Source organism: Centruroides vittatus, unplaced genomic scaffold (assembly GCF_030686945.1).
Source record: "Centruroides vittatus isolate TY-2023 unplaced genomic scaffold, ASM3068694v2 contig_393, whole genome shotgun sequence".
In the NCBI taxonomy this organism is placed as follows: domain Eukaryota; kingdom Metazoa; phylum Arthropoda; class Arachnida; order Scorpiones; family Buthidae; genus Centruroides; species Centruroides vittatus.
Window position 1 is genome coordinate 1,010,644 of NW_027122209.1, and position 19,127 is coordinate 1,029,770.

At 30.7% G+C, this 19,127-nt stretch overlaps 1 protein-coding gene across 1 annotated transcript in view; it reads left to right on the forward strand.

The window, feature by feature from the left end:
- The window catches only part of LOC136976075 (calcium-independent protein kinase C-like), a 102,895-nt gene that overhangs the window by 51,164 nt on the left and 32,604 nt on the right, over positions 1 to 19,127 (forward strand). Inside the window, 5 exon segments of the mRNA XM_067271280.1 lie at positions 6,502 to 6,661; positions 9,015 to 9,046; positions 9,698 to 9,780; positions 11,407 to 11,539; positions 11,662 to 11,795. Coding sequence (XP_067127381.1) covers positions 6,502 to 6,661; positions 9,015 to 9,046; positions 9,698 to 9,780; positions 11,407 to 11,539; positions 11,662 to 11,795 — 542 coding nt within the window.

The window sequence follows — 19,127 nt, forward strand, 5'->3', positions numbered from 1 at the left end:
CAATGATTTCTGACCTGGACCAGATCAGTCAGATCATTGCTGACAGGCCATGGCTTATTTGTGGTGACACAAATGCAAAATCCTTCTTATGGCACAGTCCCATAGAGGATGTTAGGGGCTATAGAATGCAAGAATTCATAGCAGCTTTATTTCTTACTTCATGCAATACCAGCCCCCTTGCTACTTACCACTCTTCTAGAGGTGAGAGCTGGATTGATGTCTCACTGGCCAACGTCCACATGGCACCTAGGATAACTTCTTGCTCAACAATGACTGAGCCGAGCGCCAGTGACCATCGATATATTAAGACTGAAATTCAAATTGAAGAAGAAAATTCTCATAACACCACCTTTTACCACCATACCCACTGGCCAACTTTCCGACAAATTATCCGGGACAACTGGTATTTCAACACCCCGATTATTAATATGGATGAAACTGAAATTGACACCTGCATCAAGAACCTTACAAACCTCTTACTACACAGCTATCAACGGGTGAGCAAGAGAAAAATGAGATCAAAGACAAGAGCCCCTTGGTGGGACAATGATTTGTCAAATCACCGCAAGAAAGTCCGCTGGCTTCGCAAACGTTACCAGCGCCAAAATGATGAGCAGGTCAGGATCACCCAAAAGGCTGAGTATATTGCCAGCTTCAATGATTATAAGACACTTATTAACAAGAAAAGGCACCAAGCATGGAGGAGTTTCTGTAGTAGGTTCAATGATCCTTGGTGCGAACCATACTACGTTGCTTTCAAAAAGAGAGAAAAGGTAGACATTCCTGCACCTGTGAAGTCTAGCGATGATTCATACACAACCAACCTGAATAATACTCTCAATGAACTCTTTAACTATCACTTTCCTTTTGACGACCCTGGCAGTGATACAGAAGCCCAGAGTGAATTACGTAACAGGACCGCTCAACCCACTAACCAAGACGATGATCGCCCCTTCACGTATAATGATGTCAATCATGCAATAAAACTGATCAACAACAGGAAGGCCCCTGGCCTAGATCAAATCACAGGCAAGATGATTAAAGAGGCATTCATAACTATTCCAACAACATTTATTACTTTGTTCAACCGTTGCCTCTCTTTGGGATACTTCCCAAAAGACTGGAAAGTTGCATCGGTCAAGTTTATTAGGAAACGCTCTAACGAGACACCGAAATATGCGAAGGATTATAGGCCTATCTGCCTGCTTCCGGTTATTGGCAAGGTTCTCGACAGACTTGTTATTACTAGAATCCTTTCCTTCCTTAGGAAGAACGATCTCCTTAGCCCACACCAGCATGGCTTTACGCCCGGAAGGTCTACATCAACTGCTCTAACAAAAATCATCGATTATATTAAACAAGCCAAAGCGGAGGGTAAACACACACTCCTTGCCTCAATTGACTTTCGTGGGGCTTTTGATAACCTGTGGTGGCCTGCTATTCTGTATCAACTCCAAATCCATCGCTGCCCAAGGAACTTATATGGTCTCATAAAAAGCTTTATCAGTGATAGAAAAGCTGGCCTTTATATTAATAACGTCAACTACACCCACCACGTTACCATGGGTTGCCCGCAGGGCTCTATAGCGGGGCCTGGCCTCTGGACCATTGTACATAATGATTTGCTCACTAGTATCAACAGCACCAATAATAACAACAACCACCTTTTACAAGGTTACGCAGATGATACGGTCATCCTCGTATCGGACAAAAACAGTGATAATCTACCTATTCTCTGTAATAGCCTCCTCACCAAGATCTCGAACTGGAGTGCCAAAGTTAAATTACCTATTAACTATTCGAAATGCTCCTACATAATTTTCTCAAAAGCCACCCCGCTTCAGAGGAGTCCACGTATAGAAATTGATGGTATCCGTATCTCTCGGGTCAGAGAATTCACCTACCTTGGAGTCAGACTAGAGCAACGGCTGCAGTGGACCAGCCACATTGATATGATGGTTGCTAGGGCCACAAAAGCATCAAACGCCCTCACCAGCATTGCTAAAAATACCTGGGGCATCGGCTTTAAAGCGGCCAAACATATCTACCTTGGGGCCATCGAGCCAATTCTATTATATGCAGCCCCTGTCTGGGCTGATGCCACGTCAAAGATGTATATCCAAAGAAAACTTCTGAAGGCCCAGAGAGTTGCTGCTCTTAGAATATGCAGAGCGTATCGGACAGCTCCGACCTCTGCTCTATTGGTTATTGCTGGCCTGATCCCTATTCACATTAAGGCCAGAATGATGTTGAGAAACTGGAAGGCCAATAACCTCTTTCTTGATGATTGCCCTATCAACAATATTGGTAACAGTGACATCCTCTCAGAACTACCTAATAACCTCAAGGAAGACATTTTCTTCTATGGAACAGAACTAAAGAGCACTGCCTCAAACATTCTCCAGGATTATCCTTCAACCATCAACGAATTATCTGACCATAATGATACCAACGATATATCCATTTTCACTGATGGATCTAAAAACAATGACAAGGTGGGTGCTGCTTTTGTTCTCTACGACCACCAGACACGGAAGACTCACCGCTCTGCCTTCAAACTTGGCCCACATTGTTCTGTTCCTCAAGCAGAGATCCTTGCCATCACTAAGGCAATGGATCATGTTTTTGCCGACTGGTTCCCACATTCTAAATCCATCACAATCTATTCGGACTGCATGACTGCAATTTGCTCCATTACTGGCCTAGGAAAAAGGGGAGATAATGTTCTTCGTATTCATCGTTACCTCACGCACAATACTCATGGACATAACATACATTTTAAGTGGGTGCGTGGGCACTCAGGTGTCATTGGTAACGAAGCCGCTGACCACCTTGCAAAATCTGCAGCCATCTCCTCACTCCCCTCCTGCTACAATAAAATTCCTTTCTCCAAGATCAAGTACTGGAACTATCAAATTGCCATTCAACAGTGGCAAGAGGAATGGAATAGCAGCAATACTGGTAGACTGACTTTTGATTTTATTCCCAGCATCACTCGCCGTCTGGAATGGAAACACTTTTCACCATCCTTTGCCATGACCCAGCTCCTCACTGGCCATGGCAATTTTCATGCATATCTGAAACGCTTCCGCATTCGTGATGATGATGTGTGCACTTGTGACAATTCATCTGTCCAAGACAGTAAACATCTTCTTTTTGACTGTTGCCTATTTGACAGCAAAAGAAACAATCTCCTTGGAAGTGTTCTCCATGCTGGTTACAACTGGCCTTGCCCTCTCAAGGTTCTCATTGAAAACAAAGACATCTACCATAATCTTAGCGACTTCTTGTTGGCAACAGAAGCACTAAACCCATCGAGGCATCTGCCCAACACCGATGGTAGGCGTGACACTGCATGAATGATCTGTTTTTTTTTTTTTTTTTTTTTTGGTAGTGTGTCTGCCTCGTGCTGTATGTGTTCCCCATGCCTCTTTGCATAACCCTTGGTTGTGTTTACACTCATGCTGTGTCAAGTACCTCCTGTTGTTTTCATGCTCTTAAGAGGTATTCTTCTGTATCTTACTGCTGTAACATAATTTAACCCTTATGTTTGTACTACCTCCCATGTGTTTTCGCGTTTGGCAAATCTTGCCGTCCTTTACTATTGTAATCCTAATTACTGTCGGTTCCTCCTATGTATATTGTGCTCGCTGTGTATCTTGTTTATGCTTGTCGCGCCATCTTGTTCATAGTTTTATATTTTATTCTGTTTTTATCCTTATACTCCTTTTGTATTCATGATATATTTTGTATTTTTGTTATTTTGATAAATGCGATGCAGGCGCCCTGAGCTCTCACCTGTACCCTGACCTTATCTTCATCCACTTCTCTTCACCACTCTCCCATCCTTCTTTCACCACCTTTCTTACCTCCAGGTCGTACCTCTGAGTGAAACCTGGAGTCCCCCTTTTCCAATTATTATTATTATTATTATTATTATTATTATTTAAGGAAACCAAAGTTTAATTAATGGAGAAATAAACATTTTTTGACCTTTATTCAGACCAACTTCATCTTATAGTAATATTTGAAATGAATAGAGGATACATGCATTCATTTCAAATATTACTGTTCCTGAAGGTTTTATAAATTATGTTAAATTATCTTTGATTGAAAATATTGTGTAACTCTTATTTTCATCAAAAAATAAGCCCTTTATTGCTACTAAGTGTTTTCAAATGAAGAATTGCATAGCACCAGTATAATATGAGAAAACATTTGTTATCTACTGTTCTGGCTATCTGTTGGAAAATGAAGTAGATGTGAATTGGGATGATGGTGAGACCAGTCATTTCCTGAAGCATTTGGAGTGCTTAGAAACTTATAAGTTGACATGTAAGAGTACATCAGTAAATTTTAAAGACCAGGATAAGATTTCTCATGCATAGAAAGTGTGGTACAAGATTTCCAGAGAATAAGGGGAATTAATTTTTATGCTAAAGAATTATATGTATGTTTTTGTAACCAATCATATTACGATAATTGTTTTAATTTTTTGGATTTGAACTCTTGTTTAAAAATACTATGTTCTTTTCTATTGATTTAAAGAACATTCAAATTATACATTATTTTGAGGATAGCTATTTAAAACAGTCAAAAACATTTGCTTAGTAGCATTAAAGTATTTGCTGATTGGAAAGATTGTGTAATTGTTATTTTGATAACTGAATCAGTTGGTTGTAGTTTTTCTGTATCTTGATTGTTTTTAAAGAAGGATTTTAGGATACTTTTTGTTGCTAAAAGTAGTCTAGCAGTACTTACTGGTAATCTTAATAATTAAATAATGTAGATTAATTTATTAAGTATAGAAATTTTGGTAAAAGAATGGTACGGAAAAGATTTAAACCTTCAATATTTTCATATTGAGCACGTATGTTATTGATTATGAATTGGAATGTTTCCAAACAGATTTCATTTCATCCATTATGGTTATTTATTTTTTACTATAAATAAACACATTGATTATACATTATATTAAATTATTCTAAACAATAAGCTTTCCAGCCAATTAGTAATGATTTAGTATAATTTAATGAATTTTTAAATATTTAGTTTAACAATTAATTGAGAAAATTATATTGCTATGAATTGAAAGGGCTGATAAATATAGCAATTTTAAAAATTACATATGTTATAATAAACATTTACAGTATTTTTCCCCCATTTTATTTATCAGGAGATTACATATTTTTGTTGTAAAAATATATTTTTGAATATGATGTCAACTTTGTATAATAATTAAGATGAAAAATTAAATTTTTGTTTCCATATTCAGTTGTTATAAAATTATTTTTAGTTTGCTACATGTATAAAGTTTCATAAATCATTTCTTTCTTTAGAAACTGTGATTTTCCAATTTCCACATTACTGTAATATTACAGTTTTTAAAAAAAATTGATTTAATCGATACAAAATGAATTTTAAATAAATTTATGAATGAAATACAAGCATGATTTGTAGTATTCACGTAATAAACATGTATTTAAGGAATTTAAATATTTCATTTCTTTTATTTATTTATGTATTGGTAAACTGACTAATAATATGAACATGCAAAACCATATTGATGTGTACGAAACTCAACTGGATATACAGTATAATTATAAATGGATGAGAAACAGGAGGAGTTTCCAGGAACAAAGTAATGACATCACAGGCACACTACATGTTGAAAGAGTTAAAGTGAGTTATGACACCACTTGACTAAGTCACATGGGCATGGCCCACTGCAGAGGAATTTCATAATCACACTGTATAATAAAAATAACAAAAAACTCCTTTGATAGTCCAGCAACTGAAATTTATTTGGAACAAAGGTTTTGGCCATGTTTAAACATCTTCCTCAGGCTTTCTTATGTCAATGTTTTGATTAAGAACAATCTGAGGAAGGTCTTTAAACATGGTGAAAATGTTTGTTTTAAATAAATTTGAGTTGCTGAAATCTCAAAGCTGTATTTGTTACTGCTAACGTATGTTGAAAATAATAATGAAAATGGACTGTAATAAGGCATTAGTTTTTAAAACTTGGAGTAAGTATATCTCTGTAATAATATAGAATTAATTTGTAAACATTAAATATAACATTCTACTAATTCAGTTTAACATGAATTATAGCAAAAAAGTTTTATGCAAACTCAACTTTCATTTATATATGAAAAAATTTACTTATATCATCCTCAAAAAATGTTTTAGTTGATTTATAATCATAAAATTTTAAAAATTTCAAAATGATGAACTACACTTCATTATTTAAATTTAAATTTGTGTTATGATCCATTTTATATTTACTTGTATCTAATGTACATATATGTTTCATAAAACCTTTTAAACACAATTCATGTGGAAAAGTGTTTATAAATGTTTAATGTTTCATTGTTAATGTTAAGGTTCTATTTGGAAAAAGTTTAAAATTAGTCATAATGATTATCCCATTTTAAACAATAATGATTATACTTATAAAATTATTTTATAGTATTTCTTGATATTTTTATGTACTTACAGAAAATGCATCTCAGAAGCCTAAAGTTTTTAAAGAAAGGCAAGGTCTCAACCGACGAAGGGGTGCAATGCGTCGTCGTGTTCATCAGGTCAATAGTCATAAGTTTATGGCTACAATTTTGCGACAGCCAACATTTTGTTCTCATTGCCGAGAATTTATATGGTAACTAATTATTTTTATAGTACTTATTTTTATAATTCAATACAATGATCCCACAAAAGGAAAATGTATTTAATTGATACAAATCCATATAGATGCTGTCTTTGTCTGTTTACTATCATTTGCGAATTATTGTCTTCATTAGATGTATTTGAAGAGATGGAAGGTTAGAAGAGTGAGATCCATATGTAAATTGTGGAAGTATCAGACAATAGTTGGAACATATAATACTATTCAATAAAATTTTTTTAGTAGTCTCAAATTGGCCTGTTATGTCTTCCTAAACATTATTATTTTGAAGAAAATTCATGCCTTTCTCATACTTTCCAGCAGTAACTGTTTAACAATTATTTTCAGCCACATTTGGGGCATCAGGTTAAGCTTATACGAAATCGAAAGCAGGCCTAAGAATGTAGCTGAAAACATTTGTTTATTAAACAATTACTACTGGAAAGTGTGAGAAAAGTGTGAATTTTCTTTATTATAAGATAGTTCCAGCTTACAAATTCAATAAAATTATTTTTTCATTTGCTATAGAAATTTTTTATACATGTTCTTCAAATATTGAAATAACATAAACAGTAACTCATCAATAGACAGTATTTCTCATCATTTTTGAGATGTAAAGGAATCAGTATTATATCTTGATCTTTATGAAAGGCATACAGTGAACTTGCCTTAAAATGAATATTGATAAAGCAAATTTTGCAGTTGCCCTGACAAAATGCCATTGTCACAACATATTACCTTCACAATCCAAGTTATAACTCTATTTCCAATAATAATTTTATTATTTATGTTGAAAAGTATAAAAAAAAGTGATATTGTAATAAATGTTCTATATTGAATAGAATAATTTTCTCCTAATAAGCAAAGACAAGCTCAACCTCTGACTGTAGAACAATTCAAACATCTGGTTTTAGTGGACAATTTTACTGTACTCAGAAAATAGGGGTTAAATTTTAAGGATGCCCATCTCTTTAGATGGATGTGGTCCCATGCAAACACATGCTAGTTTGCATATTGGGAGTACATACAGTGATGCCAGGTTTGGCTACTTTTTTTACTCTTTTGTCACCAAAAAAATATTTTCTATTTTTTTCAAGAATCTTCAACAGAAAAAAATATTGGATTTCTTTTAGCTTTGTTTTGTTATCAGAGTGGTTAAACTCTGATATGTCTATCCACACTTAAATGACAAATACCATCTTCTCCTCATTTTGTTTGGTTTGAAAATTATTTAGAACATTAATTTGTGTTTGTAAATAAATTCAATTTTATTTAACTTTATTTAGTAAATTAATTCAAAATATTATAATTTAGAGATTTTGATTGCCTATTAATCCTTAATTCTGTAAATTATACAACTTTGACCTTGACCATGAAAACTGTTAATATGAATTTTCAACAAAGCAAACAATCTACTGTTTCCCAAGTGATTTATATTAATGTGAGTTGACTGTATTGAATGTTTCTATTATAGATATCATCACATTCCATTCTAATGCAGAAAAAAATTCTTTTAAAATTCTAGAAATTTGATCATGAGGTACACATTCAATTTGAAAAATTATATGAACTTACAAATATTGTGTACATTTTAATCATAAAAAATGAAAACTTACTTATCTGTGGTTAAATTGCTGAACATTTAACTAGATCAGCCAAAAACAAACATTTCTTCAAATATAAATTTTAGGCTGTATAGTAAAGACTTTAGTTTCTTAAGTTGCATTGTTTTTACAGTACTTCAATAGATGACAAAAAACATTTTTTCAAAACTTCAATAGATGACAAAACATTTTTTTCAGACTGACAAGATCAGTTATGATCAGTTGTTTCAATTTCATTTATATATGTTTAAGATTTGCTAAACCCTTCATCATTATTTATCATTAATTGCCATTATGTACAGTACTTAATGCATATATTCATATTTGGATCATTTTAATCAGTCACTATAAAACTTGTCATTTTTAAACTGAATACAATATGCAAAAAATGAAATAATATGTTATGTCTGAAGTTTTAGTTCAACTTGAGAAATTTTATAACTATACAAGATGATATATTGAATGCATTGGCTTTTTCAAAGTGTATAAATTTAGGTGTTCTTGACTTTATATTATTTTACTTTCTTAAAGACTGGAATTGAATTTTGAAAATTATTATATATTTAGGTAAATATGTATATATAAATGAGTTTGACATATTTTAATATACAGAATGTTTAATTTTTGTTATTTGATGGAAAATTTACAACAATATATTTATTATAATGTGTGTGAGTGATTTATGATCATTACATTTGTACAAAAGTCTGAGTAAATATCTTAAAATAAATTTTGTTTTCTAGGGGTCTTGGTAAACAGGGATATCAATGTCAAGGCAAGTAATATATATTTTACATAATAAATTAGCAAACATAAACATTTTAAGTATTATTTGATGATGTTAAACAACTTTATTTAACAAGATAAAAATTTATAATGAATTATAAGAGAATATTTTCAGTTAGATATTTCATACTTTTCATCTAATTGTAAAAGTTAAATTATTTTTCAAATAAATTTTTCTTGAAAAAATTGCATCAAAAATATAACAGAAATTACTTAATGCAAAAAAAAACAACTTTAGTATCAACTCATTTCTTAAACTTTTTTTTTATATTTATGATTAATGTTGAGTTACAGTAATCTGAAAGCATTAGGTGGACTGAAAAATAAACTCTAAAACAGCAGTTTATTAAATGAATAATTATAATTGATTTAAAGTAGTTAGCAATTTCATGTTTCATTCATCAAAAATGAAATTATTTGGGTTAGATGGAATTTCTCAAGTAAATAAATAAATGTGTGTATGTATCTATCTATATATAAGGTTTAATAGAAAGAAAATGAACTATCTAATCATTATTAAAATCATTCCAGAAATTAATAATTTAAATGAACTAGAATTACTGTATTTAATTGTTTTTTTTTATCAATTAAATAATTAATTATATTCATTTACTAATAATTTTTTCCCCTTCTTTTTTAGTATGTACCTGTGTAGTTCATAAACGTTGCCATGAATTTGTTGTTACAAAGTGTCCAGGATCAAGAGATACAACAGCTGATGAGGTCTGTATTTAATAATTTCACTAGAATCAAATAATTATTATTTTATTCTTTATGAACTATTAATTATAGATAAAATTATTTTCATATACTGTATTTTTGTGGAATGACCAGCATGCCACATAAAAATGGGGGAGACTAGCATGCTGGAAACCCCGAGTATAAACTGTGACTAAAATATAAAATTAATTGGATCTAACAAAACTAGCTGTTTATTAAACGTTTAAGAAGACATTCTTCCCAGTACAATAAAATAAGAACATTGTACAACTTGAACACAAACTATATGGTGTATTTTCTCGGACACATGGCAAATTTCATCACTAAGTTTCCTTCAGTTGATACGTGTATTAAGTTTTGTACACTTAGTGATGAAATTTGCCATGTGTCCGAGAAAATACACCATATAGTTTGTGTTCAAGTTGCAGAATAAGCACCGGCACGGTTTCATAAACACTACAATAAGAACATTGTAATTTGATCCACTTAAAATCAGGAAGAGAGTTTTTGTTTACAAGACAATAAAACAATTAACAACTTATTAGTAGTAGTAGTAGTCAGGCAGTGTGGGCTACACTGACCATCTACCCTGACCTTAAAAATAACATTTTCCTCTCAAATTTCACACAAAGCCAATGTTAATAGGTGTAAGCCAGATAATTTACAGCAAGTTTTTAAATTTAATATGTTTATTTTTTGTGTTTGAATCAAACAATAATGAAAGTACTTTTGGAATTCTACAAGTATTTCACATCATTAGAAAGAAGACAAAACAAAGAAATTAAACATATAATCATAGTTTTTGATGTACTGCTGACAGTTTCAGTTTTAGAATAAAAATGCATTCTTTTGTTTAATGCTCCCTCTAGAGAGCTACAGAGGGATGTATAACCTCACTTAAACTGGCATGCTGGCAATCCCATGGGATAAACTGACAAGTCTGCTTTTACGATACAGAATTTGTGTCACTGTCTTCTTAATGTGCATATACTGTACATTTTTACATATTTTGGTATGTACAGTACAGAAGGTCCATTTTTATATTTTGGGTAAGTACCGAAATATAAAAGGAGTCACAAACTGTTCTTCACAATTTTTCAGCAGTGAGCAGTCATGGTGCTCACTTTGCCTGATCATGTGTTATCTGTTAAACTCTTTTATCAATTTGTTAAACTCTTTTATCAAAACAGCAATGCCAGCTCAACACTTAAGAATTTTTATACTTAAAAAGTTCACAAAGAGATCCACTATTAGGGATCTTATGAAAATGCTTCAAAATTTTATTATTTCAGCAGAGAAATTGTCTGAATACCACAATTTGTATTATAACTAATATTTATAAAACTTTTACTAACTTACATATTTATATATTTATTTAAAAAAGTTTTTTAAATATTATGTTGATGATTGTTAAATTGAGAGACTGAAAATCAATTTAAAAAACTTTTTTAATCAATCAGAATATCAATATAAAATGTAGATGTTACAATCTGGTATTGCTTTGTGAAACTTATCTGTTAATACACTCTTAAGAATCATTAAAGTTTTGTGTTATGTATTCAATATTAATTAATATTATTTTATATTATACTGTTTTATATAACACTCATAATTGTTTTTTTTTTTTAGTTTACAGCTGGAAGTAGATTTAACATCAATATGCCTCATCGTTTTACAGTTCACAATTATAAAAGGCCAACATTTTGTGATCATTGTGGTTCTATGCTCTATGGTCTTTTTAGACAAGGATTACAATGTGAATGTAAGAATAATAATTTGATTTTTTTGATTTACATGAAATTTTAGTTTATGAATTTATTTGATTATTATTTATTGCTAAATTAATTTGAGGGAGAAATAAAATGCATTTTATTCTATTTATAGCCTGCAGTATGAATGTACATAAGAGATGTCAAAAGAATGTTGCAAATAATTGTGGAATAAATCCAAAACAAATGGCCGAAATATTAAGTGTTATGGGTATATCTGGTGATAAGTTGTCCAGGAAAAAGAAAAAAGTAAGTAATTATACTAATATAATTTTCATTATTAATAATTTGGAGACAAGAATAATTCAAGTTAATATTGAAATCTACTAATTGTATAAGTGAACTTGATTACAAAATAAATATTTATTTTGATGCAATATTTACTTACCACATAAGTACTGTGTAATAATTGTATTGTTTGAACATTTTCCTATATTATTTCATTGTAATCTTGGACATTGAAGGATAGGCAGCATTTTAGATGATGATATCATCATTATCAAGAAATTATAAGCCTAATGATGTAATCATTATCAGGTTTGTAATTTCTTCCAAAATATAGATTTCTTAATAAATTGTCATCTTAACCCATTCAGACCATACCTGTGGATATTGGAAATTTCAGACTTTCAGCCAAATTTTCCAGTATACAAAAATGGAAAACTTCCAAACTGAAATAAATCAGCTAATCAGAGCAAATAAATATTGTGAGTGTAGTATTAATATTATTTAGTAAATGCACCCTTATTTTATCACCAGTGTTGTCATTTTTGTGAAGATATCACCTAATTTTTTTGTCACGGAATACAGCTTTCTGGAACAAGCACTTTTATAAGAAATGCTACAATTAAAATCAGCCAATTAGGCTTGTTAGGTTGTGAGTGCAATATTATCAATATTTTGTAAATGTCTTCCTTCTGAATTAGTTGAACATGAGTCTGAAAGTAATGATGACATCTCTCATCTGTGGGGTGTTGTGGTTCTTGATCATTGTTGATGTCAGTAAAGCAGATGTTTTAGACAAAGATTACTACTTAAAGGTATACCTATTGCAGATATTTCCAAATTTTATGTCTGTAGATAGTAGGTTTTAAGTAACATCTATGTGATACTTATCAGTTTTTATGTATTTTTCTACAGAGCAAAAGACAAATTGGCTCGCTTGGATCAGGACTTACAGGGTTAAACTGATCTGTGTGATTATAAAAAATAAAATAATACACAACAACTTAAGTTTATGTTATAAATTATTACTGAAACCATAGAATATGTAAGAGTAATTATTTTCTGATATATGAAATAATTGTGAAAAATTTTAATTTTTTGAAATCATCGATTTATTTGATGATTAACAAATTGTAACCATAATAAAATGGATAAAAGTATATTCAATGCTAAAAGTATTTTAACAGTATCTTATTTGTTGAATTAATGCAAAAATCATCTAAATTCAGAATCATTAGTGTCAAAAATGTAACAGTGATATAATTTTTTAATTTTATATTATTCTTGTACTCTATGTGCATAAATGATATCCATCTAATCAAAAGATTTGAATAGAATTCTCTATAGCATTGATTAAAAAAATTAATATTCACATATGTTTATTTCCAAAAATTTTTCACAAATTTAATTAGATTATATGAATATACATATAATACTTACTGTAAATATTAAATATGATTCTATAAAATAGAGCTCTGTAATTGGTGTGTTGTGGCACAATGCCTCCAAGAGGAGGAAAGCACAAAGTTTATGGGAGTACGTGAATATGATAAATATATGTTGATTCGAAAAGGACAATGATTTGTCTACTACATGTTTATTGATACTGATGTTTGTGACAGAAGGAATTCTAACAAGTTTTAAACTTTTACACATTTGCTGTCATATTTTACAGAATATGTGCACACATTTATTCACAAAATCATCTTTAAACAGTTAAATTCTTATTTCACAGAATTTATGCACATGAAAATTTGGCAGGTTGCATGTCACAGTTATCTCAATGTTTGTGAAGCAACAAGTAGATGTCTTGTCACATGCACTTATGATCATGGAGTCTAGATCCAGATCATGTCCTTTTTACACTAGGACTGTGTGATACTTTGTCCTACAGATTTATAATGTATGTTGCTAGTGCAGTGACTGGTTGCTCATTCTGCACGTTCCTTTCATGCTCTTTTAAAGATCTCCCTGTGGCTCTGATGTAGTATAGCTCTTTTTTGTCACCTTTCATCTGTACTGGTATTCTATATACTCCTGGAATTGAGCTCTGATTTATATCTTTGTTGTCTGTGCAAGATTCAGGAGTGATAAAACGAGAGCCAAGAACATCACATCCTTGAACCACATGTATTTATCAGTTTTTCCACAAATTCGACTCTTTATTGGGCTCTCCTCTTGGGATGGTGACAACTCAAAACCTGAGGAAGGGCATGGGAGAGGTCAATGTTACGACAGAACCCAACTCCCCTCAAACCGCACTTTCTTGACTTTGATCTCTACAAAACTATTCTTCTATTGTTTTATTATTTCTCCCAATTTTTATTGTTTAATTACGATCTTTAATTTCTCTCCTTTGCATGAAAAAAGAGATTTTCGCGACTTGGTTTAACATCCTTTGGACCTCCACGTTGACCCTTATTTGGGTCCTCACATTTCTATTTGTGGTATGCCACAGAATTCTGGGAAGTATCTAGGTGAGCCATACATGGAAAAAGATTTCAGAGCACAGGCTATAGAACCTAAACAGAAATGATGTTTTATTGTTATATTATGTATATTTGTATACATTTGGATGATAATTTTCTTCATATTAGATATATGAAATGTGGATTTAACAGTTTCTAGTAAAATCAGTCAAGTCATTTATATTTTTATTGTAAATTAAACTATTAGTGAACTGTAAGGGACATCAGGTTGTAAATAATTTATCAAGGAAAAATAGCACTTTAACCAATATTATTTAGCAAATGTCTACATTTATTTTTTCACCATTTTTGCCAGAAGTATGCAATGTAAAAAATTTCTTTCTTTTCTGTTGATAGGACAGCCATTTAATGCCTTTTTCAATTTTGTTATTTTAACTTATTTTTTACTTAGGTGTATTAGATAATTTTCATATACATTTTGGCATTTGTTCCATCTTTTTATTAAGTCATCTATTCTGGAAGAAAAGAACTGTTTTGGTTGGATTTGCAGCTATTTGTTTCACTTCACATTTGACTTCTTTGTTATCTTAAAAGTGAGTCCTGGTTAGGGCTTGTTTCAATGGGTGTCACCAAATGAGTTGAAGTCAGTTGGGGCTAAGTCCAAACTGTATGGTGGATGACTCAGCAGTTCAAAGCTGAGTTTACAGATTTGCTCAGTTGTTGTACATGCAGTGTGTGGACATATGTTGTCATAGAGGAGAAGAATGCTGTATTGGAAGAATGCATGATTTGGAAGAAACATCAGATGATGATGTTTCTTCCAAATCATGGTTTTCAGCTTCTTCAACACCTCACAGTAAAAAACTGCATTGATCTTTTGTCTACAGAAACTGAACAACAGCTCTTTGCTCAACAGCAGTACAAGTGTTTCTTGATTAATCTGTCAATGCTACTGTGTATAATAAAAATCACATTAATCAAATACAGTACTCTGTATATCTCAGTACTTGACCAAACATTCATGATTATCAGCTAGAACAAATTTTTGTTTAATAACAAATATTTTTATTTTAACTTTAATTTTGCCATCCATAAAAAAGTTTTCTATGATAAAAATGAGTAACTAATTTAAAAATAAAATGAAACCTCAGAGCTGCCTACTCTTGTCAGACAAAATTATACTCGATCCTGTTTGTTTTTTTCACTTAATGCACGCAGATCACAATCATTTGGAATGGTTGCATATGTTTTGCAACCACTCCAAATGGATGAAGTAGTTCAACAATGCATTTCAATGATAAACTAAGATTTGTTGCATGTTCATGAGGTGTTATTTTCTGATTTTTAACAATTTCTTCCTGCAGTTTCTCTTCATCAACAGATTTTGGGCACCCTGTATGTTTTCTATCCTTTAGTTCAAAATTTTTCAAATAAAACTTTAAACCTCATTTGACATGTTCAGTGTTTAGGAGTATCTTCCCTGTACATGTTAAGAGTATTTTTTACCATTTATATGCCATTATATCCTTTATAAAACTACAAAAGCACAATATGCCCAGTGGTGATATTCGAAATATTTAACAAGGGGTTCGCTAGCAGAAAATTTTTACCTGACAATCACCGACAAACGAAATGGAAGTTTTGGCTAGAAATAAATACAATACCTTTCTTGCAACCATGTATCTAACAATCAGTGGCGTATTTAGAACGTAACGAGCCATCAGAGAAGGCCAGGTAACAATAGTGTTTTAGAGCTGTCGACCTTTTTTTTTTTATTTATTTAAGGCAGAGAAATTCTTTACCGCAATATGGCGCTTCTAGGAATAGGCACATGTCATCATCTCTCGAGATACATTGTACTTTTTCTTTTGCTGTCCATAGCCCGACACGTGTTCCACAGCCATCTTGTATTGTCTCGCGCGCGTTGGCATTCTGGGATCTCTCTTATGACTGGATCTACTTTCAAGAACACTCTTGAATCGATCGCGATTAAAGGCCCTAGTTTAGTAGTATTACAGAGTATAATACACCATATTTTAATATATTTTTTTAAAAAAAAACAAACCCACTGAGAAATGTTCCGTGTGTTTAACAAGGTTCGGGAAACCTGAAAATTTTAACAACGGGTTCGCCCGAACCCGTTCGGAAAACTTTAACAACGGGTTCGGGGCGAACCCGCTCGGAAAACTGAAAATTTTAACAACAGGTTAGGCCGAACCTGTGCGAAAACCACCGAATATCACCACTGAATATGCCTAATATGCATTTTATCTGATTCAATATGATTTAATATGCATTTTATCTATTATTCAATTTGATTTAACACAAACAAAATGTGAAGTAAAAAGTTTTAGAATAAACTTCTAAATAAAGAATACAATATCACATTTAAATTTAACAAATATTATAATTAAATCACACATCTATGTTAAATAAACACAGCTTTTAAAGTTTAAAATTTATTTTGTATACTAGTACTTTTTATATATTAACAGGACTTATTATACTGGAAAATATGGATGCAGATATTTAGTCTTACACTAAATAAAAATAAATACCCGATAAAAAATAATGTTCTTTATTTAGTTCACCTGAACACTTTAAACTTGTGTTTTGGACTTGTTCATCCCTCCTGAGCAGGCCTTTAAACGACACTTTCTACAATTAACAATAAAAAACATTTCTTGGTACAATTATAACTAAAATTAATTAAAAACACAATCATTTTTCCATATATAATATTTCCATATCCATATTTTCCAGTATAATAAGTCCTGTTAATATATAAAAAGTACTAGTATACAAAATAAATTTTAAATTAAGATAGAAAGGACACAAAGGCATAATAATTAAATTACAGCTTTTAAAGGCTCAGTTAATCAAAGCTTCTGCAGCATTTATAAAGGAATTGTTGCAATTAATTTGACAGTGTTAAGCAAGGGATGCCTGCACACCCTTTCAACACCTTAGCCATCTTTAGCTGCTGATAATGCAACACCAAATGTGGAATTGGAAGTCATGTACTGATTGTCTAACTGGAAACTATAACAACTGTACAGGCAGAGCAATATCTGTTTGTAACTTATTTATTAACTTTTCCACATATAAACTGCTGAGTTTTATTTGTGTAAATCAAATCTTTGCATAATCTGGTGACTTAAAAAAGGATGTACTTTGTTCTTAATGTGAATATATAGTATAATATATTTACATTAAGAACAAAGTAAATTCCTTGACTAGTAATTAATTTTTGACTAGTATAAGTTAAATGTTAATTACATAATTTGAGCTTCTATATCAGCATAAATGAATAATTGAAGCATTTTTCCATTACTTTAGTGCATTATTCATAAAAATAAAATGTTAATGACTATAATACACTGTTGTTACAAATCAATAAACATATATGTAAAAGGTAGTAGAGAAATAATTTTTTTTTCCATTTTTTTAATGCATGATTCTCTCTATTTGTTTCATTTTTAATAGATATTGACTAGAATTTTGATTAATATGTTCGATAATTATTACATAATATTAATAATTTTGATTTTTATCATACATTTAACTTTGTTTTTATATGTTGTAACACAATTATTTATAGAATTTTTAAATGTTTCCAAAATTTGTTTTTTTATCACTATATTTTTCAGTTATTTCACAATTTATAGTTGTTAACTGAAGATATTTTTAGAGAAATAAATTAGCAAAATACCTCTTTAATATCTCCTTTAAAGTTTAGTTCTTAACTGCTTTAATTAATAGTTTCTTTTTTTTTTCTTTGTTATCGAAGTGATTACTTTAATATTAATAAAATGTAAATAAAAATAAAATTAAATATTTTTATTTTCAATATCAATGTAGAGATGAAATTTCATTAAAAATATTTATTTTAATATGTCTATATTAAAATGCAGAAAAAATATTTTTAATTAAGAGTTAATAAGATATTAACTTAATTTTAATTTGTATAATTGAACATAAAGATCTGTGATGCTGTTAATTTATAATTTGTTTACTTTTAAAAAATGAAAAAGAGATGTAATATTTTATATTTTGTTTAATTATTAAAAAATATAAAATATTACAAATAGAATACTGATCATATTGTAAATGTTTAAAATATTCTAATTCTCAAAATTGTTCTTGTTAAAATTTGAGTTATATTTAACATCTCAGAAATTAACAGTATGCATTTCAGCCAGTTAAGATATTTAAATGTTTGAGAAAGAATTTTAAATTACCTTATAGACAATTTAATGAATATTTTAGTCACTTTGACTTAGAAAATAATGATAACTTTAATCTTGACCTAAGTTTTGATCAGTTTTAAGTATCAACAATACATTTATAAAGTTATAGTTTTTGTGATTGTTGATTTGCATATACCATATTTACTCACATCTCAGATGACCTCGCATATAGGATGAGGTTTGACTTTAAAGATCAAAATAAAGAAAATTAGATTTATTAATACAATTCTAATTTTATTTCGTTTAATCACAAGTAAAATATCACATTGTCCTGCAAAAATTACTAGCATTTAAACTTTAATGAAAATTCTTCTAAAATCGGCAACATAATTTGTTCACGTAAAGCTGGACAATCAGAAACCTTTTTTGCCAATTCTTAACAGTCGAATCCACTCTCTGTTGATTACACTTATGAGTTTCTCTAAATTCTGATTTCCGAATAATCATCTGTTTTCACGTGGGAATGGATTAAAACTTATATCGGGCTCCCGTGTGATTTTGGAATTTCAATCTGGAATTCAATCCAAAAGCTTTGCTTTTCCTATTGCTATTCTTCTTTACTCTTGACAATACACAAGAACGATTTAAATGACTCAGATAAAATTCTTATGTTTCTAAATACAAGAGGATAAGCATCCAATAAAAATGCAAATACACGGTTTACAAAAATTATTTGC